At 37.2% G+C, this 26,680-nt stretch overlaps 1 protein-coding gene across 2 annotated transcripts; it reads right to left on the reverse strand.

Moving 5' to 3' along the window:
• Positions 1 to 333: 333 nt before the first annotated feature.
• LOC120539392 lies at positions 334 to 23,676 on the reverse strand. Of its 2 annotated transcripts, XM_039769402.1 has the most exons (16): positions 23,591 to 23,676; positions 21,837 to 21,905; positions 18,970 to 19,032; positions 16,367 to 16,417; positions 14,972 to 15,046; positions 11,268 to 11,327; positions 10,644 to 10,700; positions 9,945 to 9,959; positions 7,351 to 7,377; positions 6,517 to 6,534; positions 6,246 to 6,269; positions 5,554 to 5,568; positions 5,045 to 5,068; positions 4,701 to 4,715; positions 4,570 to 4,593; positions 334 to 765 (listed from the first exon to the last, which is right to left on the reverse strand). In XM_039769402.1, the coding sequence occupies exons 1-16, from the start codon at positions 23,649 to 23,651 to the stop codon at positions 701 to 703; spliced, it is 663 nt and encodes a 220-aa protein (XP_039625336.1). In that variant the 5' UTR covers positions 23,652 to 23,676; the 3' UTR covers positions 334 to 700. The 2 variants fall into 2 exon arrangements, with proteins under 2 accessions (XP_039625336.1, XP_039625337.1); XM_039769403.1 differs by lacking the exon at positions 18,970 to 19,032.
• Positions 23,677 to 26,680: the final 3,004 nt, after the last annotated feature.

Consider the following 26,680-nt stretch of genomic DNA (forward strand, 5'->3'; position numbering starts at 1 on the left):
ATGTCTGTGTGAGTTTCGCCCTTCACTACAAAGAGCTTCATATGCAGATGTAAGTTATCCCCCTGTGAGTGAGTGAGTGTGTTGTGTTGGCAGTGTTCACAAGTGTGCCCAGTAATAGACAGGTGCCATTTGGTTGCTGTTTTGTGACAGATGCCACTGGCCCTCAAGACCTTGAATTGAAAAAATGTGGATGCCTGGTTGTCCTTTTACTCAAATATATTAAAATGCAAAAAGCTTTGATTACATTGGAATGCTTGACATGTAAACAAAAAGTCAAGAGAACAATAGTGTTAGATGCTAATATGTTATTTATTTTTTCACATTTAAGCACAGTTTTTTTTTTTTTCATTCAGCAGAAGCAATTTCACAAAACACAAATGGACCCTATATACACTGTAATTAACATTAAATGATGTGCGGAGATGGAAAACAATCCAACTGTTTTGAACAGTCGGTGCCAGTAAGCATCATTTAATCACACTAAAAGTTAAGACTAAACTTACATTGTGCAACATGCATGCACAATTATTAAGGAAAAGCATATTTAAAATACTTTAAAAAGCACATTTATAAATATTTCAATTTTAGTTCTATTTTATGCTTGTGCAGTGGAAAAGCCATTGAGTTTGAAGATGCCAAATTCTGTGTAAAGATAAGGAGTGAAGCCTCTCATACTCTGCACACCCTGTCTCGTGATGCATTAAACGTATTTCCAGTATGTAGAGTAGTAGCATCTTCTGCAGTGGTAGTATCTATAATAGCCATCTGCAAGATAAATTGTGAGATCACAGGTTATTAAGACAGTTTATTCTTAAAATCAATGTCTGCTTCTTGAGCCTGTTTTAGAATCTTATAACGTCATTCAGTTTACTATTGTATAGCGCTCTCACACGAGCACAGGCTTAGAGCTCTTGTACATTTACAGCTATAATGCATTAAAAGCTAATCGATAAAATATTTGCACACATTATGTAAATAGATAAATTGCATTAAACAGACAATTTTAATGATTGACATAAAAATTGAGAATCATTATAGCATATTATAGCAGAGGGAAAAATTAAAGCAAACAAAAGTAGTTAATCAGTTACATATAAAAGCTAAGCTGTAATGAAAAAAGGTGCAGCATAGACACCCCAAGCCATACATCAGATAGCAGCACTGTGATAACACTGAGAAAATAGTACTTGATAGCTTCAGTTGTATTCTACTGCTCACCTTTAGTTTTATTTTGTACATCATGAATTAATAATCTATAAATCACACGTGACTCAGGAAATGGCACAATCAAGTTCGCAAACAAAGATCATCATCTCTTACTAGAGTATAAATCCTGTTCACCAAATTCTTGGGAACTAAAATCACTTCTAAAACATTCAGCTATTTTACTTCAGTGCACCTTTTCTTGCATAAATAATACAAAAATAAACCTTCAAGTTAACGCTGGTAATTTTGACTTTTACTTTCTATCTCATTTTATTGGTGACGATCACAGTGGCAATGTGTCAAGCTGGTCTAACTAGGCCTAGTCTTGCTGAAGCCAGACGTATAATAAATACATCCGGAGACATCCTCAAGGGAATTTTACTTAAAATTGGATGGGAACAATTAGATGGCTCACTGCGTATCACATTTCTAAACAAACTGAATGTCTCGTGAAGGCGATGCTCAAGTCATTAAGTCATTGGTCCAACAGAGAGCAAGCTCCTTAAAAGACCCCCATTAAATATATATGTGTTGTGTGTGCAGAGAATATGTTGTGTACATTTAAAATAAACATATTCCTCATGTTGCAAGGGCAAAACCTTTCTGTCCACTCAGATTATGCATTGGCATTCGAAGTCAACAATGGACAAGTGGTAAATACTGTATGAACGATATGTGCTGTGTGTGCTCTCTGTTGTTCAGTTATGACGATAATGTATGAGTCAATGAAAGCATGAAAGAACCGGCAGCCATATTCTTGAAAAAATTAACTGCAAAATATGCCTTTGAAGTAAACAGTGTGTCGCAGTCCATCAGGAGGACTGCCGTTAAGAGAGCTGATAACGAAGAACCACAGGAGATGCAGATTTCAGAGCTCAACACACACAAATCAACAAATCTGCCTAACTACACCAGTAGATGCAGAGATAAGGCTGCACAACATCCACCTTCTGACTACATGTATAAACCAATAACTAAAGAAATGTAAAATTACAGTCTAAGTGGAAATGCAAACACACCGTGACAAATTATAGCTTCAGTGTTTTAACACATTGTATATCCATAGCCCACAACGCTTATCTAAACTCTGTTTGCTGTTATGATGTCATATAATGATGCAATAGTCAAAATGATAGTAAGATATTGTAGCAAATAGAAGCACTTCTGAAGCATGTGTAACCTAACAGCTGTAGTGGTCTATGTGTGTGTGTGTGTCTGTATGTCTCCAGTGTCTCAGTGCTCATTATTACATGCAAAGTCATTTTTAAGCTTTAGTTACCTTGTGCTACTAAGCTCCTGAATGGATAACAGCAATTTTAGCTTTTTATTTTCTCTCAGTGTCAAGTCAATTGTCTGGCATCTTTTGCTCTCTCTCTCTCTCATATCCCAGCAGCAGCATAAAATGCACAGACTGGAAAAATTGGGGTCAGGGGTTTTAGGAAGAAGCCCTGTTTGTGTAGCCTTTGCAGCACATGATTTCACCGCTATTCGTTATACACTTTTTTCATTTGTCCCCAGTGTTTATAGTCCTCTGGCCCTGCGAGACTAGCCTAGGCCCTCCTATCCTATCCATTCTGACTCTTCCTAGGAGACTGACAGTTGTTCCTATTCCAGCTGAGAGATACACTTCCTTTTGTGTGTCTTAGGTGTGCTCTGGATCTTCTCCTAATGAGACATAACTGGTACTCCACCCAGAGGAGGCACACAGGGTACATCCTAACTGTACAACATTACATTTTGTGTCTTGATCCAGAGAAGCTGCAGTCTCTCTGTACTGCTGAGCTCCTCTGCCTGTCACTAAAAGTAATCCTAAGAGCGTCATTTGGCTGCTTGTATTGTCAATATCATTGTCTCGGTCACTATCCAGAACGTGACCTTAGCTGTAGATGGGAATGTGGGCTGACTGGTAAATCAACCACCTTGTCCAAATATTTAGCTCCAGCACAGTCAGAGGCAACACACAGAAAACTGCCACTGTGATGTTGTGGTCAGAGGTCCTTTCCTGTTTTATATGCCTATGTTCCTTTTCTTTGTTTTTTTCATTCATTTATCAGTTTGAATCATTTAGTATGGTTATAGCTGTTAATACTGTTCTGTTCATTTATTATTTAGTTAATGTTTAATGAATTACTGTTTTTGTTATGTTTAAAATATTTAAGTACTGTTTCTTTAAAATGTCTTCTTATCCCCCGTGTTTCCCTGTGGCAGATCCACCTGTTCATCACCATTGAGGGCTTCTCCCTCCTCTATTAAGACTGATGGGTGAACCAGTCCCATGTTGTTTATTGAATGTGCTTGGTAAGTTCTCGTTTTGATTATTTTGGTCTTTAGAGACTTCTGCTACTATTTTAATGATTCTGATTTCTGTTGTTTGTTTTGGAACTTGTTTGTTGAGGATTAACTTTTAAGCCATACCTTTTTGCCTCTTTCTTGATATTTTTTAGGATTAAATTCGCTTAAATCATCCAAGATCATATGCCTCCTCTTGGACGAGTTAATGCCAGTGAAATTCATAGGATAAGTCGGTTTTTCAAACGCAGCCGTGTGTTAGATTAGTCTAACTGGATCTAATCATCCGAGATTAATGCGCGTGCCTGCGCTGATTGAAAAGCCATATATATTGGGTCTAGAAAACATGATCAGCAAGTCTTTGATAGGCTGCAACAAAATGATGAGAGAACAGGCGCATTTTTTCACACAAGCGGAGCAGGACCTTTTTACTCGAAGGATATGAAGAATTTCAAGATTTAATATGCACGAGAAGTAACACTGCAAAAGCAGGCCAAACCAGAAAAGACAGCTGGCAAAAAGTGGCCGACAAATTAAACGCTAAGTAGTGTGCATTGTACTTACTGAACGCAGCGTTTCATTTCCTATGTGTCAGATTAATTATTATTTAATATATCATAATTACATCTTATATTCATCTTATAATTTGCGCACCGATATCAATTGGTTGCTCATTCACGAACGGCGAAGCCATGACTGAATGAATTCCATGCACAGACACTGATTAAGTGTGTGAGCTAATCCTTGTTTACATATAACAAACCTGCTCCAAGCACGTTTGAGGATTTGGATGTGCTGCTATGACAACACATCCAGAAAGAGTTTCGAAAAACCAACAGATCCAGGATCATGCCAAATAGTCAACAATTACATCCGGCTAAATGAGTAATCCACTTATGAAAAATACCCCCCATATCTGATCACTCTCACAATCACCCAAAACACTTGTGAATAATAGCTGAGGAACATGATGTCCTTCACCTGGGGCAGCTGCTCACTCTTTACCTACTTTCTAATGGAAGATAATTAATTAGAAAACATTTAAGCTGAGAATAGAACTTTAGAGATACTCACAATAGCGGCAGTATCTTCTCCTCACTATTAAGTAAAAAAAAAGTACAACATTAGAAATTAAATGACTATTTTTGTTATTATTCAAACCCTATATTTGCAGAAAATTTTATTAACATAAATATGTAACTCACCACAAATTTTCCTCCCTGGAAAAATAAACAAAATATAAAATGTAAAAATTCAACTGAACTTATTTTGATAAGGTTGTCTGTCTAGTGCACTCCTGTGGCTGCAAGTAAAGTGACTAACATCTAAAAATGCTGTACTATTAATTATAAATGCAAACACATTTGCAAATAATAGATTACATAATTCCAGCCCACATTTCCATGTTAGATCTTACATTACAGCTCATTACATTTCAGAATTTTGAGGAAAATTAAAATATTCTTTTCAGTCACCTCTAAGGTGAAACATTCATTGCACTAATTAAATAATCTGTTTTGTAAATTTACAAATATCCAGTAATACTTACTAATCAAACAGAGTCTGTAGTAACCTGATGGGGAAAATAATTAGGAGAATTGAATTTTATTTAATGCATACATTATGTCTTTCTTTTAGCCTTTACTGTAATATATAAAATCAACATAATACACATACACACTATATATATTTTCCTGTGTTGTCATTAACTGATGCAGAGATTTCAAAGAAAAATGCCCAGTCCTTCAAATCTTTAAATTCTAAATGATGTTTCTGAGATATCATAGGAAATGATTATGAATAGTAGCAGAACCACCAGGATATCCATATGGCTGCTACTGAGCCTATTTATTCGCTAGACAATTGTGGTAATGGAATGGCTATGGAAAAATTGGAGATTTTAACATATTGTATTTTAAACATTTCTTTTTCTCTTGATCTACAGGTTAGATGTAACATACATTGAGGCCCCAATGTCCTCCTTATCTCTCCAAACCTGCATTGTGGACCTTCAGAGTACGGCGGGGAACAGGAAAAATGTAAAGAAATTTTACTCACGGTAGTAGCAGCCAGCTATAAACAAAAAGGAGAAATATATTAGAATCAGAAAGTAGCTGGGGAAATCATATTGTTCTTGTGATCAGTCATGTTTATTATACATTTTTAAAAAGCTGTTCTGTATTGAAAGCTAAGTAATCATTAGAAAATAAAACTTTGGTTGGGAAAGCTCTGCCATCTCCATAATGCAGGACTTGTGTGGTGTAACAAATCTTTAAAGTTCCTGTGCTACAACAATAAAAAATGTTTTATGTCCAGCATTCAGAAAAAAAAAGAAAATAGTCCCATCAATAGCCAAACATTTAGAAGCATTTTGGCTAACCTGACTTGTGTTTTCTACTAAATGAAATGGAGTATGAATTTTAATGCATTCAACACTCTAATGGCACCAGAGAGTGTAACATGTTGCCCGGTCAGGTGCAAAAGTAAGAATTTCACATTGCTTTGTTCACTTAACATTACTACAGTTGCTACATCCTAAAATGGCTTTAATAATTCATTGTCATCCTTCTTTACTTTTTGTCATTGCTTTGTCTAAATATCAGTATTTTGAACAATATATTCATGCAGGCCCTTCTTCATTTCCTCCTCAATTGTTTTGCAAAGGACATGAAATATTTTGTTAGTTATAAAGATTTTGTTTCACCAAATACCTATCATTTATTTCCTGTAGTTAAAAGAGGAGTACTTACCATAACTGCATCTCCTGTAAGGACCTGCATTAATGTAAAAATTTTGGAAAAAGAGTTATGGTATTTATTGAAATAAATGTTCTGTTATTTTAAGTTTCTTTTAAATATTAGGAAACTGGAAAGAATAAGGCAGAGAGAGAATTGCTCAATGAACAAGACCTGCTATATAGCAGATATTAACATTTTGCTTCAATTTTTATTATCAAGTAAGAAGAATTATGTATGCAGCTTCTTAATCCTTAAGAAAAAGGGTAATTCCAACTATACTTACGGATTTTGCAATACAGAACTGTCAAAAAGAAGAACAGAATAAACAACTGTCAACAAAGTTAATGCAGAAGACCTCTTTAAAATTTGTATGTTATTCATACGATGGATATTTCATCCATCCATTATCCAACCCACTATATCCCAACTACAGGATCACAGGGGTCTGCTAGAGCCAATCCCAGCCAGCACAGGGCGCAAAGCAGAAAACAAACCCCGGGCAGGGCGCACACACACCCGCCCACACACCAAGCACACACTAGGGACAATTTAGGATCGCCAATTCACCTAACCTGCATGTCTTTGGACTGTGGGAGGAAACCCACGCAGACACAGGGAGAACATGCAAACTCCATGCAGGGTGGACTCGGGAAGTGAACGCGGGTCTCCTAACTGCAAGGCAGCAGCGCTACCAAACTTTTATTTGTTGTGAAAACAAATTATTATCCTATTTAATTCTTTTGAATGATAATCATGTTTTTTTACTGAGAAATTCCAATGTTGGTCCTTTCCAACTTGTTACAGTGTGGGAACTAAAGAGTTTCCAGTCCCTCTGTGTTCCCAGGCCATTGTGAAAACAATGGGATATTTTTTTTTATATCATGGCAATATTTTCAAAGTCATCTAAAATTGATTTATAGTGTTTTGGTACGAAAGTTAACCTGGATTGTTCCTCTGTCTAAAATCCACAGGCAATTTTTAGTAGGGTATATGCAACGCAGATTCCATCATTTGGAGATCTTTTCAATTTCCACAGATGATTACTAGATGCACTTTACATCATAAAGAAATGATGAGGCATAAAGTAGGACAACTTGAGTCAAACTTATTCACTTACCTCGTGAACAGTAAAGCCTTCGGTGACCTGGGTAAGAAATTTAAGACATGGAGCGACAGTTATTAAATAACTTATGAATTTAATTATTTACATTTTTTTATATTTTCTAACAACCATTTACATACATTGAAAACCAACAAAACATACAGGATAATAATATGTTAAACTTCTATTACTGTGTCTTTACAAAAAAATCTGAAGTCTTAATTTACACATTTCTACTCTGTTGGGTCCTTTAGCAATGTCCTTAACCTACAATTGCTCTGTCCTGAGTATGACGTTAATCTGCATCCAGCACTGCAAGCAGATCCTCTAACTTGCAGAAAAAACTTGGGGGTTGGTGGCAGGATTGGAACTCCAGCCCCTGTAAAAAATCTCACACTCTTCAGTGTGGTGTTGAGGTGTCACCTGTTGCACGGCTGCACTCGGATCTCAATCCGTGTGGTTCATCATGTAGTGGGTGTGACAACACCCTGTAATCAGCCCTTGCTGCTAACCTCTCTTCTCTTTCTCCTCTAAGGCACATGGTCAGCACCTATATACTGTAAATAGCGAAACTTGTGAGATCCTATACTTCTTCTTGCCTACTTAAGTCTCCTGATGAATGGCAGCCAGTGATGCCACCTCTTTCATGTGTAGCTCTTGGCTGGTGGAATGAGCTGCCCAACTCCATTTGAAATGCTGACTCAGTGTGTTTAGGAAACATTTGAAGATTCTCTTAGGTTCTTGTAACCAAGGAATTATAACTCATTCACATTTTATCATGAACTCTTCTTTTGTGATGGATCAATTTTGTAACCCTGTCCTGTAACAATTGATCCCAAGCAGTGCCCCAGACTGATGTTTATTCAATTATGATGACCTAATTTGTAAGCATCCATGGATCAAAGCATCTGGTAAATAAATAAATGCAAATGTAATGAATCTGAAAATAATGACAGTATTAAGAATAAATACTATTATAATGACATATGCTTTTGCAAGGCAGAACTTCTTGGGGATAGGGTTAGTCATTGTAATCTAAATTTTAAGAATTTATTTGCAGCCTTAAATATTAGGCTGCCTGTCTAGTTATCCAATTTCATCAAGTTCAGCTTTTTACCACTTCTTTGTTTTATAATTTTTGCTTATTTCTAAAAAAAATTGACAAGCAAGGATGAGCTCTTCTTATTTTAAAATGTTCAACCTTCTTAGAACAAGAAAATTATAATTTATAAACTGTAGGAACTAAATATAGCACTGCATAATAAACCTGCAAAGACCAAATAATAACATTTCCAACAGGTCCGTTGAAAAGCCCCTTATTCCTTTAATAGATTTGTTGCTTTTTAACTTATTTTCTCTTGCATGTGAATTACAGAAGTACAGTACATACTATTTTTTCCTGCTCTGGATCATATGCTTCTTCCTTTTTCATTTATTTTAATCTTCTTTTTCTTTGTAATTATTCCCCTTATAGTTTAAACATATCCATCATGTTAAACAGAAAGATCGGTTCAAGGCAGGAGTCACTGCTGATTTTGAAGTCCCCTGCTTTAATATTTTCTTTACTCCCATATCCAAAGTTAAGTTTCCCGTGGCTCTGATTCCACTATGAAAATGGAGAACCTCAATCTTTTGCAGTAAATCATTCAAAAGTACTTTAAAGAAGAAAAGTCAATTTTTTACAAGAACTGGAGAACTGGAGTTACTAAAACAATTGGTAAATGATGGTAACAATAGTAATTCAGGCACATAAGAAAACGAGGCTGAGAGTGAGCTCAGCCTGACGTTACTCACACAAAAGTTATCCCAATCATAGGGCGAGTGCCATTCAAAGCCCATGTGGAGACCTAGTCAAGTTTCACCCCTGACCCCTACCCCACCAAAAAATAAACAATATGCCAAACGAAATACATAAACAATGGTTGTAAAAACACAGATCCCTTCATTTAATGCAACAGCCCAAAGTAATGGAAAACTAAACTTGTGAAACGTGTGCACAAGGAAATTAGTCACCGTTTTATCTTCCTGGACCTCCTTGCTCTAAATCTTTAAGAATTGCATTTGAAATGGAAGTGCTATAAAATACACCTAAGTAGTAGCCCTACATATTCCCCGTTGACTTAATATGGCCATGGAGTATGTATTTAGTTAATCTTTCCTCATATTCTTTTCTCATTTTTCAGTACTGAGCGCCTGATTGCTTTTGTCTTTTCATTTTGAAACACTCCTCTACATGTCCTCATTCTTTTGTCACCACTTCACTTGCAATTTATTCTTTTGGTGAGAGTGTTTGGAGGAGTGGGTAATACCCAACTAACCTAACAGTGGCCTTGACACCCTTCCTGTCAAGCCACATCACGTAGCTATTCTGTGACGGCGCCACAGAAGGTGCACGTTTTTAAGGGTGTGAGGGACATGTAGTCCAAGACAAATTGAAAATGGCTTGATAAATTGCTGCAAGAAATTTAGCCCTGAAGTTCCAGAAGGGCTACCTGTGTCACCTAATGTGGTGCCTGGTACTGCATAGGGTAATGGGAGCTCTCCTATTGCAATTCTAATTAATTGTAGTTATAACTCTAGGTAAGAAGTTCACTATGAAAAGTACTTACCAAAGTAGCATCCATCTAGAAAGAAAATAAAACAAATATGTTTCATGAGCATCCTATACAAAATAAAATGAGATATTAACACTATGACAGGTCTGTGCAGCTCTAATATTCATACTCTGAAAATCTGATTAATTTACTTGTCCTGTTCATCCCTGTCAAGGCTGCTATAGCCACATGATTATTCTGTACTTCACAATGAATGGAATGTTCACTTTTGATCTGGATAACACACTTCTGCCTATCTATTTTATTTTAAGCTTGTTTTCTTGCTTCTTTTCCATTTAATATAGTTTAAATAGTTCCTTCATCCATCCTTATTTAACCCAATAAGATTGATTTAGGATCATGAGGAGCCTGGCTTTATCTTTGCAGTATTAGCACACTCACACAAACTACCCAGAAAAGTTTAGAGTTAACATGATGTACATGTCTATGCCAATACTTTAGTAAACCTACAGGGTAACACCAAACACATCTGGTGACTGAGTCTTGGAACTGTGATGAAACAGCACCAACCAGTGTATGGCTATATATATTTAAGAATAGCTAAATTAAATGCAACCCTGGTAAACATAATAAACTAAATTTTAAAAAGGGCTGGGCAAACATTTTTCTTTTATCATAGGGTTTAAATTTAAAATAGTAATATTCAGTTGAACTGAACAAAAGGATTTTAGAATTCAGATGTAGTACACTTACACCAGCGTTTTTTATTGGTGTCAGTGTTCCCTTTTTCTAATTCTGCAGCCTTCTCACCTGGAATAAGAAAAAAAGTTTATGCAAATATCCACTTTGTTCTAAAGCTTAAATGTTTTGTTTTTGAACAAAAAAGTAATACTTATAGCTATTTAAGGAGGATGAGCATATTGGATCTCTCGTTTCAAATTTGTGTATAAGTACAATTAAAGCAGCAGTTCAGACTGTCAACATTATATAAAGGGTTTACTTCAACCATAAAGCTACAGAAACATGTTCCTGCATACAAAAAATGCATACATTGTTTGGATTGTTTTTTCTATTATTGTGATAAGGGAGATGATGAAGCCTATCCTGGCATCTAGTAATGTTAATGTATCCTTTGAAAGACAGATGAACATTCAGTGAGCCAATTTAGAGATATAATGTAACCATAAACATCTATGGGATGTGGAGAACCTAAAGAAAAACCCACACAGACATGGGAACAATGGGCAGACTGTACAAAGCCAATGAATCAGTGTTTAATTTTACATTAACATCTTACAGTATTATTCCTTTAAGTAGAATGAAGATGTAGCTGTTTCTTAAGTGCACATAGTTGGCAAAATGCTTGCTACTACGTACCTAACTCTCTCTGACTAAGTGAGTCATCTTCGTTTAGTTTTTCATCATCTTCTTCAAGGTCTAGGAATAAAATGAATATACTAATTTACCAATCTGATGAATGAACATAACACACCAATGTCAGAAACAAAATATGATACTTAGTTGGAATTCATTGCTTCAACTATTGTTTTGTTTTAAACATTGAAAGAAGGGTCAGAAAAAGATTTTAAAATAGTAATACATTATGTACAAATGTGTTAAAGAAAAGATTAGCCCTTATAATATTAAAAGTATTTACATTCTTTTGTAAAGACCTACTCATTAAAGTTGTTTAAGAAACAGTTTTCTTCCATGTTATCTCTTTGTTATAACAAATACATCCAACATTTTATTATTTTAGCATAACGTTTTACAGTTGCACATGATATTACTTTACAATCATGCTGTAATACCACTTCCTTATATTTTTATAGCAATGCATATTCTACAACATACTGTGTGTATGTATGTATATGATTGATCCTCATGATTGGACTGGCATCCCGACCGAGTTGGATGATGCTGCCTTACCCGGCAAGGAAGCACTTTTGGAGGAACAGAATGGATAAATGTTAATCCCGGTCAGCATGGTTCCTCTTCTCTTTCCAAGGGAAGGAGGTTGATTTAATGGATGGATGTAGATGACTGCCTCCCAGAGCCATGTGTTCCATCAGTCCACTGCATAGCAATATTAGTCTGGCTTTGCTCCTACTTGAACACCCGCAGGGATTCATGGGAGATGTAGTTTTGAAGCGCAGTCCTGGTTGGGGGCATTGTGGACCACTAAGGGGTGCTGTTGGGCAGAGACTCTCCTGTGAGGTATACATTCTGAAAGACCCATATTTTCTTCCTGGGTACAATATGGTGGCACAAGAGGAGCTCTTGGTTTCAACATAAAGGAAGCTGCTCCGTCAGGAGTGGAGAAGGACAAAGTTCCTCTGGAGAGGAGTGGAGGAGGAAGAGAGAGAATTGTAGGGTGGATTGAACTGTAGAAGAAGCTAACCTGAATGATATACTGTATATATCACATTAGAATCCTACATGGGAATGTTTTTTAAACACCGTCCCCACCTTATCTTGTCAGCAGAACAACAAGTTGTATTCCTCTCTTGCCCACACACTACATGTAAGGTCCTGCTCCTTTATATATGAAACAAACAGGTTTTAATAGATTGTTTAAGGGATATTTTTATGTTAACCCACTAACCTGAGTGTACCAATACTTTTGCATCCATCAGTAGATAAGCAAACCTGAACACACTTTCTGTCATTGCTTAAGTGAAAGCAATTAAGAGAGTTAAGTTTAAAATGCACCCAGTGCTGGGCAACATCTTGTGAACCTTCACATGACAGCAACTATTTATGGTCCTCGGTTCATAAAGAAAATGATTTTATTGCCTAAAACCTGAGTATGATTTCGAAAACGTGTTCAGTTTCTTAAGCAGTATAAGACATATTGGTGTCACTTATCTTTATTGTGCTGCACTCAAATGCTGCTGAAAAAGAAGTGCAGATGTCAGTTCTCACAGCACACTGGTATTTCTCTGTAATGATGAGATTTCATTCACAACTGCATTTCCCATGTTCTGTGTCCTCTCACTCACAAATTGTTCAAGGCTGTGGCAATATTGTTCTGATTTTCCTATTTCTAATTGTAATGATAACCAGGTGCTTAGGAAATTTGTTAAAGCCTTCGTCAGATATTGTACTATGCAATTCAATACCTTGATAAATAAAATAAAAACTTTTTTTGAAAGTTTGATTTTTTTATACCGTTTATCTCTTATATGAATATCAACTTAATTTGTTCTTTGAAAACAGTGAATGAGTAATGCCACTCATGGTGCTTGAGTACTATGTATTAAAACTTTGAAACAAGTATCACAGCCAAAGTGTCTTCTTTCTTGCAAATTACTACAATGGGTTTGTTTCTCATTTGGTTATTTAATGGCTTTAAAAGTGTCCTTTTAAGAAGTCCTTCTTTCAACATTGTAGGCATTACTGTAGCTTTCTTGGTTAGCACAGCCCAAGTAAAGTGTACAGGGAGACAGGAGTGGTTCTCACTATCTGTATCTGTGTGCTAACTGGATGATATTTCTTGGCACCCATCACCCAGTCTAAAATAATGAAGTGTATCTTAAATTTGCAGTATTGGTCATTTCTTTTACATTTGAACAAAAACTGAATGTTTTGAAGACCTTTTTTTTACTGATTTATTTTGATTCATTGAGCAAAGAATAAACTACTGTGGAATAGAACATGTATACCATGAGCAAGAAGTGCAGTGATTAATATTTTACTATACAATAATGGAAAGTAAGAAGAAGGAGAGGTCCAAGAGAGATGGAATTTGTATGAACTCGTACTGCAACTGCAGACAGGCAAAAAGTCACTCTGAGGGGCAAGAAGTAAAGTAGGAAGTATAGTATGTGGAAAGTGTTGAAAACATGCACTACAAAAGGCAGAGTTAAACAAATGTAATGTATTACACATAGGAAGTAAAAATGTTATTTTTGAATACACAGTGGGCGGTCAGAAAATCGAGAGTACACCTTATGAGAAGGATTTAAGAGTCATAGTGGACTCTAAGCTATCAACTTCCCAACAGTGTTCAGAAGCCATTAAGAAGGCAAACAGAATGTTAGGTTATATAACACAGTGTGTGGAGTACAAGTCCAAGGAGGTTATGCTTAAGCTTTATAATGCACTGGTGAGGCCTCATCTTGAGTATTGTGTGCAGTTTTGGTCTCCAGGCTACAAAAAGGACATAGCAGCACTGGAAAAGGTCCAGAGAAGAAAGACTAGGCTGATCCTAGGGCTACAGGGGTTGAATTATGAGGAAAGATGAAAATAGCTGAGCCTATACAGTTTAAGGAAAAGTTTAAGAGGTGACATGATTGAAGTGTTTCAAATTATGAATGGAATTAGTACAGTGGATCAAAACTGTTATTTTAAAATGAGTTCATTAATAACTTGTTAAGGGTAAATTTTGCACAAACATTAGGAAGTTTTTCTTTACACAAAGAATAATAAGCTACCAAGTAGTGTGGCAGACAGTAAGATGTTAGGGACTTTCAAAACTCGACTTGATGTTGTTTTGGAAGAAATAAGTGGATAGGACTGGCGAGCTTTATTGGGTTGAATGGCCTGTTCTCATCTAGAGTGTTCTAATGTTCTAAATCTGAATGAGAAGTGGTGTGCAAGGGAAATGGTGTAAAGGCATCAGTGGACTTAAATCTGGATTGGTGACGGTACCGAGTCAAATTGGAAAGCTGATAAGAGAAACTTAAGGAAACAAAGGGGAGTTACTGTAGATAAAAAGTGTCTATTTGTTAAGTAGCAAATTTTAAAAAATCACATTGAAATGATAAATTATTAAAATGGAAAAAATGTTGTCACACACGTGCGCATGGGAGGCAGCTAAAGGGCTTGAGTGAAGGCAGTTCGGAGGCATGCCGGGGTGTGGCAGAGTGCACTGACTCTTTTTCTCCCTTGCCTGTAGACCATTCCCGGGGGATTTCACCTGGCTCTCCTGACATCACTTCCGGGACTGAGCCAATGGAAGTCGGCCACACCAGCTCCAGTCCCTCTGATGTCACGTCCGGCTATGAACCAATGGTGGAAGACCACGTGCCAGAAATTGTTGAAATTGCAAAGACACTGTATTGAAGAGGAGGACTCACCAAATTCTCTTTTCTGCTGCTGATCATCTTCTTGCCCTTCTATCTGATTGGATTCATCTTGAAATTCACTTTCATCTGAAGAAAGCAAGAAAAAGACAAATAGTCTACCAGCAAGTAAATGTTTACCCTGCTACAACCTATAAAAAAGAATGTACCAAGGCGGCTCCATAACTGAAAACATAACACTGCATAATGTCTGTGGTAAATGTATTTCATGTTTTTTGACCAATATAAGTACCACATGTGCAGATTGAAAATAGCAGTATCTTTAAGTTGCTGTGTTAAGTAACTCACTGTAAAATATGTGTCTGCACATTTCTGTCAAAATTAACTCGTTCACACTAAATGCATTACATATGTATGGTTATTGGCACAGTCAGATTATTGGTGTATATTTTAATTTTGGAATCTTAGAGACAATCACTGATGACTGAAGAAAAGCAGCTAAGTGAATTACAATATATGCTTCACATCAGCCTGGTTGTGGCAAAGATTTTCACTATAAACTATTGTGAAAAAGTAAGTGTGTGTTCTTCAACATATGCATGTATGGATATTTAATCTTCCTTTCATCAATATTGACATATAAAGGGTAATATCCATCCATTATCCAATCTGCTATATCCTAACTACAGGATCACAGGGGTCTGCTGGAGCCAACTCCAGCCAACACAGGGTGCAAGGCAGGAGACAAACCCCGGGCAGGGTGCCACCCCACCGCAGGGTGCGCACACACACACACGCACACACCAAGCACACACTAGGGACGATTTAAGATCGCCAATGCACCTAGCCTGGATGTCTTTGGACTGTGGGAGGAAACCGGAGTACCCGGAGGAAACCCACGCAGACACGGGGAGAACATGCAAACTCCACGCAGGGAGGTCCCGGGAAATGAACCCAGTTCTCCTTAAAGGGTAATGTAATTCAAAAAATAACAATGAATAGTATACTTTGCAATCATATAAACAACAAAAAAAATCAGAAATACAATTAACTGCAATGGAAAAGTACAGTATACCCCTAACTTTAATAACTCTGTGCAGATAATTCTTATAAATTGTCTAAGTTGTCTAATAGTCTCAAATATCAACCTAGGGAAGTTTTTGCCCACTTCTCCTCACAAAACTTATTTTTTCTTTAAAAGGTAAAAGATCACCAAACCTTATTCTATTAACAACATTATTAGCATCTTTCTTTGTATTGCATTTTTAATTTTGCACAGTATTATTAATTGATTTAAGTGTTTGCTTGTATCAGGCATCATGGGACACTGCATGCAATATTGAATAATTTCAAGATTCTTTTTAAGCTACATTACATGTGTTAACAAATAAACATCACTTTAGTACACAGTAATAAACTGAAGAAAAAACAGGAAATATGCTCACTTACCAATCTCTCCTTCTTGAACATCTTGTGCCTCATCCTCTACATTTTCACTTTCTGCAAACAGAATCAAATATAAAAAGGCCTTTAAAATTTTCAAACTGTAATTTTAGTTTAAAATATCCTAATTTAATTGCAATTAACAAGCAGTTGCTGGGGTTAACTGCAGCGTAATAAAATTCAGCAAACTCTAATCCACAGTAATCCATAATTATAAAATTATAGTTGTAATTGTACAGCCAGGGTTATTGCTGTGACTGTTTTATTTGTTGTTCATTACTTTTTTGTAATTATTTTTACATAATTTTGCATATTATGCTATTCTGTTTTTTTTTTTTTTGTATTATAATTTTTATTGAAATGGTGTTTATTAATTTTGTTTTTATGTTCATGCTATGTATTTAGTGTTTTTTCTTATCTGCCCTGCCTCCAGTTTGTAAAGCATAAAGAGGTGGAGCCACCTAAGTATGCAACTGGGTAATACTCCAGACATTTTTTAAGAAGCCTAGGCTGTCACTTCAGCTTTGGGCATTGTTTTTTTTTTTGTTGATTTCTGGTTTCTACATGTGATTCTTATGTTTTTTGGATTTACTGGCTTTGACCCCGTGCTTTGTCTTAAGGTACTGTTATTGGCATGACAAAAACGCTATAGAACAGTTGAAAAAACACTGATTGTGATAAAAATAACAAGAGTGCAAAATGTTTATTACGATGAGTCAGAATATTCCCTAAGAATACAAAACTGAAGCAGTTCACTTTGATACACTACTTTACCATTTGTAAAGAACCTTTTGGTGCATCCTTCCACCTTTCTTGGAGGATTTACCATAGCTGTGTTTTTCACGTAGGCTGTTTTTTGTTCTTTCTCCTGTCCAAGTGATTCCTTACACATTCAGTTACTGTTGCCATTGGATTCTGAGACAATGTCACACCCTGGGATCCTCACCTTAGGCTCTAGTAGCAACTCATTAAGTATCATGACAGAGAGTCAATGGGACAACATGGGCCCATTGGGCGGGAGACACAGTAGGCGCAACAGGTATTAATATGCATTTATTGCAGAAAACATTGTGTAATAGAAGCAATATCAAAAATGCAAACAACAAATACTGCAGTAATTAAAGAGGATGACAAAATGTATAATAAACGGTCAAAAGAAAAGTCCACCATATGGCACACACTCAAAACTAAAAAAAAGAAACATCCCATAAAAACTAACCTAACCGGCCCGTAAGTTAAAAAAAATAATAATCCTTTGCCTGCTTTCTGTCCATATCAGCTAGTTCAGAGTTAGAGGTGGCTTGCCCTGGCAAAAATCGGAATAACGGTTCATTTCCTCTCTGTAAATCACTTCGCAGCCCCTAATCCTGCCGAACTAAACTTGACCCCCATGGCCTACGAATAGACCGGCATTTATCCCGGGTCAACCATCACCTGACGCGAGTCTAACCCCTGTCGCCCTGGTCACGCGCCCCAGCCTTGAAGATATCTACGTCTGTCACGCGCACTCGCCCACACGAAGCCGAGTCTCAGTTTCCTCAGCATCACATTAGTTCTGTTCACCGCGCCTTCTCACGCCTGTCGCTTCTTTTGCAGAAGCGCGCTGCCCTGCCATACTGCCCACACAACACCGGGATGAAGCGCGACGGACAGCAGGCACACGTCTCCGCTCGATTGTCCGTCCACTCCAAGCCCAGTAACACGCGGCGGCTTCCAGGACAGTGTGCAACTGGAGAACAAATCGGTAAGTAAACAAGTGCCTTTTTTGTTGTTATTATAACGACGGTGCCGACAAAGAGCTACGTAAATACAAACGGAGCAAAGTGCATTTAACACTGTTGGTGTTTCATCTTCTTTAAGTGGGTCTTAATAGTGTTTGCAGTGAGTTTGGGATCTTTACGAAAGATTATGATTTTTCAACAAAACTTGGTTCACTAGTTCAGTTCAAGGTTACCTAGGGGTTTTAAGGGCAGTGCATACCCTGATAACATTTGGTGGCAGAGGAGAACCATTCAAGAAAATCACTTCCCAGACACAGGACTCAGGAGCTGCATGACAGCTATTGGAGAATGCTTTTTATGTTAAAATTCATATAACCTCAGTATAGAAAACTTGTTGAGCCATACAACCCATGCTTTTTCATAATTTTACAAGACACTTTAAATGGTAGCATTAAACATTCTGATATTTGTTGAATCTATTGAAAATTTTAATTATAGGCCTTAATGAGAAGTCAAGCAAAATGATACCTTTTATTGGCTAACTGAACAGATTACAATATACAACCAGCTGCCTCGAGCAGCTAAGGACTCTTCTTCAGGCAAGATACATGCCTCCAAAGCTTGCATATTGTAATCTGTTTAAGTTAGCCAATAAAAGGTATCATTTTGCTTGATTTCTCATTGGATCCAAAATGGCTAACTTGGTACAACACCCTGCTACTACATACCAGGCCTTAAGAATGGAACTTTTTTCTAAATTGCTCCTCTTTAAATACATAAGGCACACATGAAATATGGAGACATGACTACTGCTTTTTTCCTGGGTGGTGGGGAATTTAAACATATATTATGTGTCAAAGTGGGGTATTTAAAATAGTAATTACTCACCAAGCTCTCTTTTCTGATCAGTCAAGCCATTTAGCCCTTGAACAAGGTCATCAACATTCAAACCTGAAACAAGGAAACAGAAGTGCAGAATGTATAATACTACAGTATTAAGGGATCTTTGCCTTTAGTAATGTATATTTTCTTAACATTTACAGATACAATATACAGAGAGTAATCCTTATTCCTTCCATTTTGAGCATCAAGCATTATTTTGCTATATTTTAGAGCACAGATGATGATTGGGTTTTTCTATATCAGAATTATTTCATACAATATTTGCCATATAACTTTTTTCAGATATAATGTTTACATTATCAGAGAATACTTGTGAGACAGGAAAAGAAATCTGTTGTTGGCAGAAACAAATCATCCAATATTTTAACAACAAACCAAGGGTAACATAACTGGACAAGTGTGCAGGATACAACTGTTAACCATGTGACAGATTTCTTTCACTGTTGCAGGGTCTGCGGGTAGCGTTTTCCAGGTAAGGCTCTGAAGAGGCAAAGCTGAACATTTTTGAGATTTCAAAAGATCAGGGCCCATGTTTATCAAGTACCTCAGTGTAGGAAAACAGACCCAACTGACTCAAAATTTTAAGAGTGCTGCAATTTTGGTCCTCTTATTAGTAGTCGGAGTAAAAGCATTTATCAGTTTTTCTAAGTTAGGAAACTACCACTAACATTACAGTGATTTAGAAGAACTTGTGAGCTGTCCTACCTTGCTAGGAGCTCTATGAAGATCGTGTTCAAACAGAGATCAGGACATACAGTACATCCCGGGAAAGGCAGAATGTGTAGGAAATGCTGAACAACAATGAACTCATAAAAAGATATTGATTTGAAACCTTGTACATTATATAATCGCTCCATCTATGCAGGTAAGCCAAGTGCGCTCGGCCAAAATGAATGTGTAATTTTATGTGTAAAATGCAGCTTTGCAATATTGATTGTTTAGGTATGTCACAATCAAGCATTTCTTGAATTTTGCACCAAACTTTAAACACTCTTACAACACAAGAGATAAGAACACAGATTTATACATTTACCTAGCACTTCCTGTGAGGTAATGTTAAAATAAGCTGCATATAAAAATCATTGCCCCAAATGTGCATAAGCAGACATATGTGAATCACGAGCAATATTACTGTATCAACACACAGGGACTCATGGATGAAACCTTTACTGTAGTTCACAGCATATTACCGTGAAGATTCAGCAAGGGTGGGAAAAAAGTCATTTGGAGAGTTCTGGGGCACAGGATAAATAAAGCCTCACAGAAAATATAGGGGTGTTAAATTGGAAGACGATTGGGACACTGAAGAGTGAATGTGACTTCAGAAGCTGCACAAAAATATTTGTTACTAACTTCAGTAAAACTGTTATTTTATGAGGTGTTTTCTGTTGGCATAACAGTGCTAAGGTGATCCAGCTGAAGGTAAGGCTTTGGATTATCCAGCCATCCACCCATCCATTGTCTAAAATTGCTTTATCTTGAGCCGGGTCAAGAGGAAGGTGCCACCTATTACAGCGAACTTAGGGTGCAAGGCAGAACAATCCCTAAAGTATTCATTGTTAAATAAATGTGCGTTGTGCCCATATCGCAATTTGTATATGTGTCTTGGTCTTTTCATCTCAGTGTTCGTTACTATATACGGTAATTCATTCAAAGTGGCAACAATTACTTGCTGCTTAGTACAATATCCTCCGTTATGACATTTTCCTTCTTCTTAATAATAATAATGATAATAATAATTTATTATTATCACCATTATCTTTGTAGTGAAGCCTCAGCATTTAGTAGTTGAGAAATACAATACATGCACGTAATGGTCAATTTGCAACAATTGGTGTCTTAAAATCACAATGGCATTTGTTCTCAGATCTGAATTCCTACTCTTAGCTGGGACTGGAACTATGGTGGTCCATAAATATGTTTATGAAGGGGAATTTTTGCACTTTACATAGTGGATACAACTTATCAAGTAACACGATAAAAAAAAAAACAGATTTTATATGTATAGATACTGTTTCGGTGAGTAGTAATATATTAGATTTGACATGTACAAATAGTATCTTTTACTGTAAACCCTGATGCGTGGTGAAGTACATTTATTATGAAAGAAAGCTTTTTGCATACTCAGATTATTTTTCTTCTCATTTCAAGAAAAATTAAAAATGTCATTATTAGTGACATTTTTATATATCTAATACATCTCTTCATCCATTTGGCCCTTATTAACAACACTTGGCTCACTAGTTCAGTTAAAAGTTACCCGGGTGTTTAAGGCCAGTGCATACCATAGCAACTTTTAATGGCAGAAGACAGCCAACACTCAATGAAACGCTAGTTCATCGCAGGGCACATGCATACTCGCACAGCCAGTTTATGGTAAACAATTAGTCTGACATACATCTGTTTGGGAGATGTGTGGGAAAAGCCAGAGTATTCAGGGAAAAACCCATTCAGACACGGTAAGACCATGTAAAGTCCACACAATCACTGCCCAGACCCAGGAGTGAAGCCCAGCACTCTGAACCTATATGACAGCTATTGGAGAATTCATTTTTATGTTAACATTCATAGTATATCTTAGTATAGGAATGCAAATTTAGTGAGAATTTCACCCATGTCATTTCACAAATTACTTGAAATGGTACCATTAAAAATTCTGATACTTGTTGAATCTTTTGTAAATTATTTATGCCAGGCCTTAAGAATTCAACTCTATTCTAAGTTGGTCAGCTTTAAACACAGGGGGTATACTTCAATTACGGAGAGATGATCACTGCTTTCTTCTTGGGTGGTGGTGGATCTAAACATATATTATTCATCAAAATGGGATATTTAAAGTAGTAATTACTCACCAAGCTCTCTTTTCTCACCAGTCAGATCATTCAGCCCTTTCACAATGTCCTTAACATTGAAGCCTGAATCTAGGAAACAAAAGTGCAGCATGTGTGATACTATGGTATTAAGTGATCTTTGCCTTTAGTAATGTATATTTTCTTAACGTTTACAGACATAAAAGACAAACAGTAATTATTATTGAGTTATATTTCAGAGCACAGATGATGTTTGATTTTTTTCTGCATCAGAATTATTACTTAAGAGCAGGAATAAAAACATTTTATCAGTTTTTCTATGGAAACTACTCCTAACTTCACCAGGATTTAGGATAGCTTGTGAGCTATCCTAACTCGCTAGGTACTACCTGAAGAAGGCGTTCATGCAGAGATCTGCACACATATCCTGGGAAAGGCGAAATTTGTTGGAAATGCTGAAAAACAATGAGCTTGTAAAAAGATATCGATCTGACAGAAACTGAACAATATTCTTTACAAATCTTGTGTACAATGTCAGTGCTCCATCTATGTGGAGAAGCCAAGCATTCTCAGATGAAATGAAAGTGTAACGTTGCATGTAAAATGCAGCTTTGCAATATTGATGATTTGGGTATGTCACAACCAAGCATTTCTCTACCAAACTTATAAGTAATAAAGAAGATTTATACATTTACCTAGTACTCCAAATGAGGTGATGTTAAAACAAGCTGCATTCATGCAAATGAGCATGCCAATAAAATATAGTAACCCAACTTTGGATGAACATATCACAGTATTAGCACAAAGGTGGTTATGGATGTACAATAAACTGTACCGTAGTAGCCAGCATATTAACATGAAGATAAGTGGGTCTGGAAACAAAGCAGGCAGAGACTTTTGGGACACTGGATAAATAGAGCCTCTTAGAAAATAAAGGGTGTTATAGTAGAAGATAATTGAGATTCTGAACAGTGTAAGTGACTTCAGAAGCAGTACAAAAATAGCTGTGGCTAGTTTCTGTAAAACTGTTGTTTTATGAGGTACTTTCTGTCGGCATACCAGCGGGAAGGTGATTCATCTAACAGGAAGGCTGTGGATCACCCATCCATCCATCCATCCATCCATCCATTTTCTAAATCCACTTTATCTGTGCAAGAAAGCTGGAGCCTGTATCAGCAAGTGTAGGGCATAATGCAGTAAAAATACTCTGAGCATAGACTGATAAATAAATATGCTCTTTATTGGGCTTTACTCTTATTCAATATGTGTGTGTTGGTATTCGTTATAATATTATTTATGATGTTGCGAAGTGGCAACAATTACATGCAACTTAGCACAGTAATCTACCTTATGTTTTCCTTCTTCATCATTATTATTAATATTATTATTATCATCTTTGTGGTGAAGCCTCTGTGTTAGTATCAGAAAAGTACAAAATATCCTCATCATAATGTCATTCATTCTCTAATATCAGTTCCTACAGTTAGCTGGGATTAAGATGCTTCTTAAATATTTCTTCTGTACTACTCTGTTGTAAGACACATTCTTATCCTAAAGTGACATTTAGTGCAATTCCTAGGAGAAATTTGGTTAAATGCTGGTTTTAAGCGAATATTAAAGAAATAAAATAAAGGAAAGTATTCAGAGATTCTATCTAGAAAGTAAGAAATAAAGAAAGACCTATGATATGCTCCTAGCCTCCCTGCAGTAGTTTTAAGTCATTATCCCCGTTTAGGCTCATACTGATTAGATTTCTTACCCTTCACCCTCTAAATATGCTATTTGTTTTGACTGACCTGCTGCCTGGCTTGGAAGTGCCAGTGAAAGGAAGATGGCCAACAGCACGAACGTCTTCATGATGCTATTATCAAATAGCGCCACAGGTCTGTGTGTGAATTAGGGCTCAGCTACCAATTTTATAGTCGAGAATTTGCAAAGATAAGCTGGTGTTCAGTTACAGGAACCACTTCCTGATTTACATATTCTAAGAAGTGATGCTGTGACCTTAGATTACAATCTTAATGACAACTTAGAACAAGTGATAATACATTTGAGTCTTTCTGTTTTTTTTTTTTTTCTTTCCCCAGAGTAGTCAGTCAGTTATTACCCAACCAGCTATATCCTAACACAGGGTCACGGGGGTCTGCTGATGCCAATCCCAGCCAACACAGGGTGCAAGGCAGGAACAAATCCCCAGGCAGGGTGCCAGCCCACTGAAGAGCACACACAGACCCACACACCAAGCACACACTAGAGACAATTTAGGATCGCCAGTGCACCTAACCTGCATGTCTTTGGACTGTGTTAGGAAACCGGAGCACCCGGAGGAAACCCACGCAGACATGGGGAGAACATGAACCCAGGTCTCCTTATTGCAAGGCAGCAGCGCTACCACTGTGCCGCTCCCCAGAGAACTTACAGTATAATTAAATTTTTGAATTGGTAACAGCTATCAACTACTTGTTCTCACATTATTTATTACTATGAGGCATGAGGTCAAAGAAATCAAAATAGAGGTCAGGAGTGAATTACATATCCATTTCTTAAAGAAACTATCACATTATTCCATCATAAATTGTTTCTAAATTATACAAAACCTTGGACACAGGATACAGAACAATGTACACCTCCATCTTAAGCATGATTTACTTGACATGGTGCCAAACTCACAACAATGAAACATGCACAAAATGGCTTAGTGCAAAAACAGTAAATAATGATGAAATGTCAACAGTAATCAAGGCATTATGAATTTTTAAAATACGATATAGAAAGTATTCCATTCATAACATCTCTAAATTTGTTTAATTATGAGTAAGTATGGGTATGAGCTAAAGTGTGATTTAAACAAATACTTTTTTACTTTGATTTTTAATTCCTCATTTTAAATTAATCTTTGTACATTTGATTATAATTAATATATAATGTTTAATTGTTGGTTACACAACTCTCCTTTCTAGGTACTTCGTAGAAAGTTGAACCAACTGTAATAAGCACCTGGCCTTGTACAAGAGGTACTTTAATCCTTTCTTTTACTTTGTTATTTTGAGTTAGATCTTCTCTTTTATATTTTTAGTCTGTGTATTCTTTTTAAGTTTAAAATGTAATTTTCAGGATGACTGTATTGTGTTGCCCGTGCTACAAAGTTGTACTGAAACAGTGAAACAGTTTCAAGTGATGTATAGTGAGGATGCTATGAAAAAGTCAGGTGTCTTAAGAGGCTCATGGATGAGTGAGAAGATGTGAAGGACAATGCCTGAAGTGTACCATCCATTTTGTCTATATTCCAAGCCTTATATGCTGTGTTTGCAACTTTCTAGCTAAGAAATCAGTTGCCAGATTAGATCATCCACTCTATGTAACTGACTTGTGAACTGTCCCTTGTCATTTCCAGCTCTTTCCAAAAATAAAATCTGACTTGAAAGGGTGAAGATTTTCAAACATTTGTGACATTCAATGTAATGTGAAAAGCACCTCATGGGTATTCTAGAGGCAGAGTTACAGGCATGTTTCCAGAAATGTCAACGTCCTCTAAATAAATGTTAGAGAAGTCGGAAGGTGATTATGTCAAAGGCGAATGCATTTAAATTGTCATACTTCCTATTTACATCCATCTTTAATTACTATACTGGCAGTCCCCAAGTTACGTATGAGATAGGGTCTGTAGGTTTGTACTTAAGTTGAATTTGTATGTCGGAACAGGTACATAAATTTAATAAATGCTATTGTTGACCGACTGTAACCAAGTGCTCTGCCAATGAATGATGGAGTTTCACCTCTCTCTGACCTTTTTATTATTTCTGCTACTTTATTTTCAAAGGTGATGGTTTTTCTCTTCTTTACTGTATCACCAGCACTTGCATCAGATTTGTGTTTCAGAGACATTGTTGAGGGTGAAGGCAAAAGATTAAGATGAGCTCTTCTGCACAGCACTGTCCACACTATCACAGCAGGAAAGCACGCGTCAACACGTCTGATGTACTGACAAGAGACAACTTCCTGCTATGTACGTAACAGTACAAGCAGGCTTGCTATTGAGAATGAATGGGTGCAGCGAGGGGCGATTCATCACCAGCCCACCTCACAGTCACCTCCACTACAATATGCTGCCTGCATTGTCTGCCCACCGAGAACGAACACGGTGCGCCCAAAGGCGGGTTAGTGAATCGCCCCCATTTAATAGCGAGCCATCCAATGCACACTACAATGCTACCCCCCGCTGCCCCGTTCACCCTCAATGGCCTCTGTTCAGGCACAACAGGGTCACCACTTGCAGCATTACCAGCTGCCCACCGAGAACGAATGGGGCAGCTGTGTGTGGTGGGCGGGCAGTGAAACCGCTTGCCGCCTGATGGACACTACACTGCGCGAGCACTGAAATCACCCTCCATCCAACCACCACTTGCAGCATTACCAGCCGCATACTGAGAACGAACGGGGCAGCCGTGTGTGGTGGGCGGGCAGTGAATACACTTGCTGCCGGGAGCTGCCCTAAGGACACTACACTGTGCGAGCAGCAGTTACTGAGGTGCATGCGTTGCAGCTGTTGCCCCGTTCGTAAGTCGTAGGTCGGATGTCCCTAACCTAGGGATTACCTGTACTGTCTTGCCGGCCCCTTCTTTCATTGCACTGCAAAGCCTTGCTGAGTATTTAAAAGATCAACCATCTGTACCTGTTCCTTCATTCCCAAATTCACCCACCGTTACAACTGGGGTATTAATGCTTCTTTACTTGTACTCTTAGTTGACTTGTTGCAGCTTGTAAGAAAGAGATGGTTCCATACCATACCTACATTGACACCTACTGCACGCCCAACCTACCTGGAAAGGGGTCTCTCTTTGAACTGCCTTTCCCGAGGTTTCTTCCATTTTTCCCTACAAGGTTTT

The sequence above is a fragment of the Polypterus senegalus genome, chromosome 11, assembly GCF_016835505.1.
Source record: "Polypterus senegalus isolate Bchr_013 chromosome 11, ASM1683550v1, whole genome shotgun sequence".
Lineage (NCBI taxonomy): Eukaryota > Metazoa > Chordata > Cladistia > Polypteriformes > Polypteridae > Polypterus > Polypterus senegalus.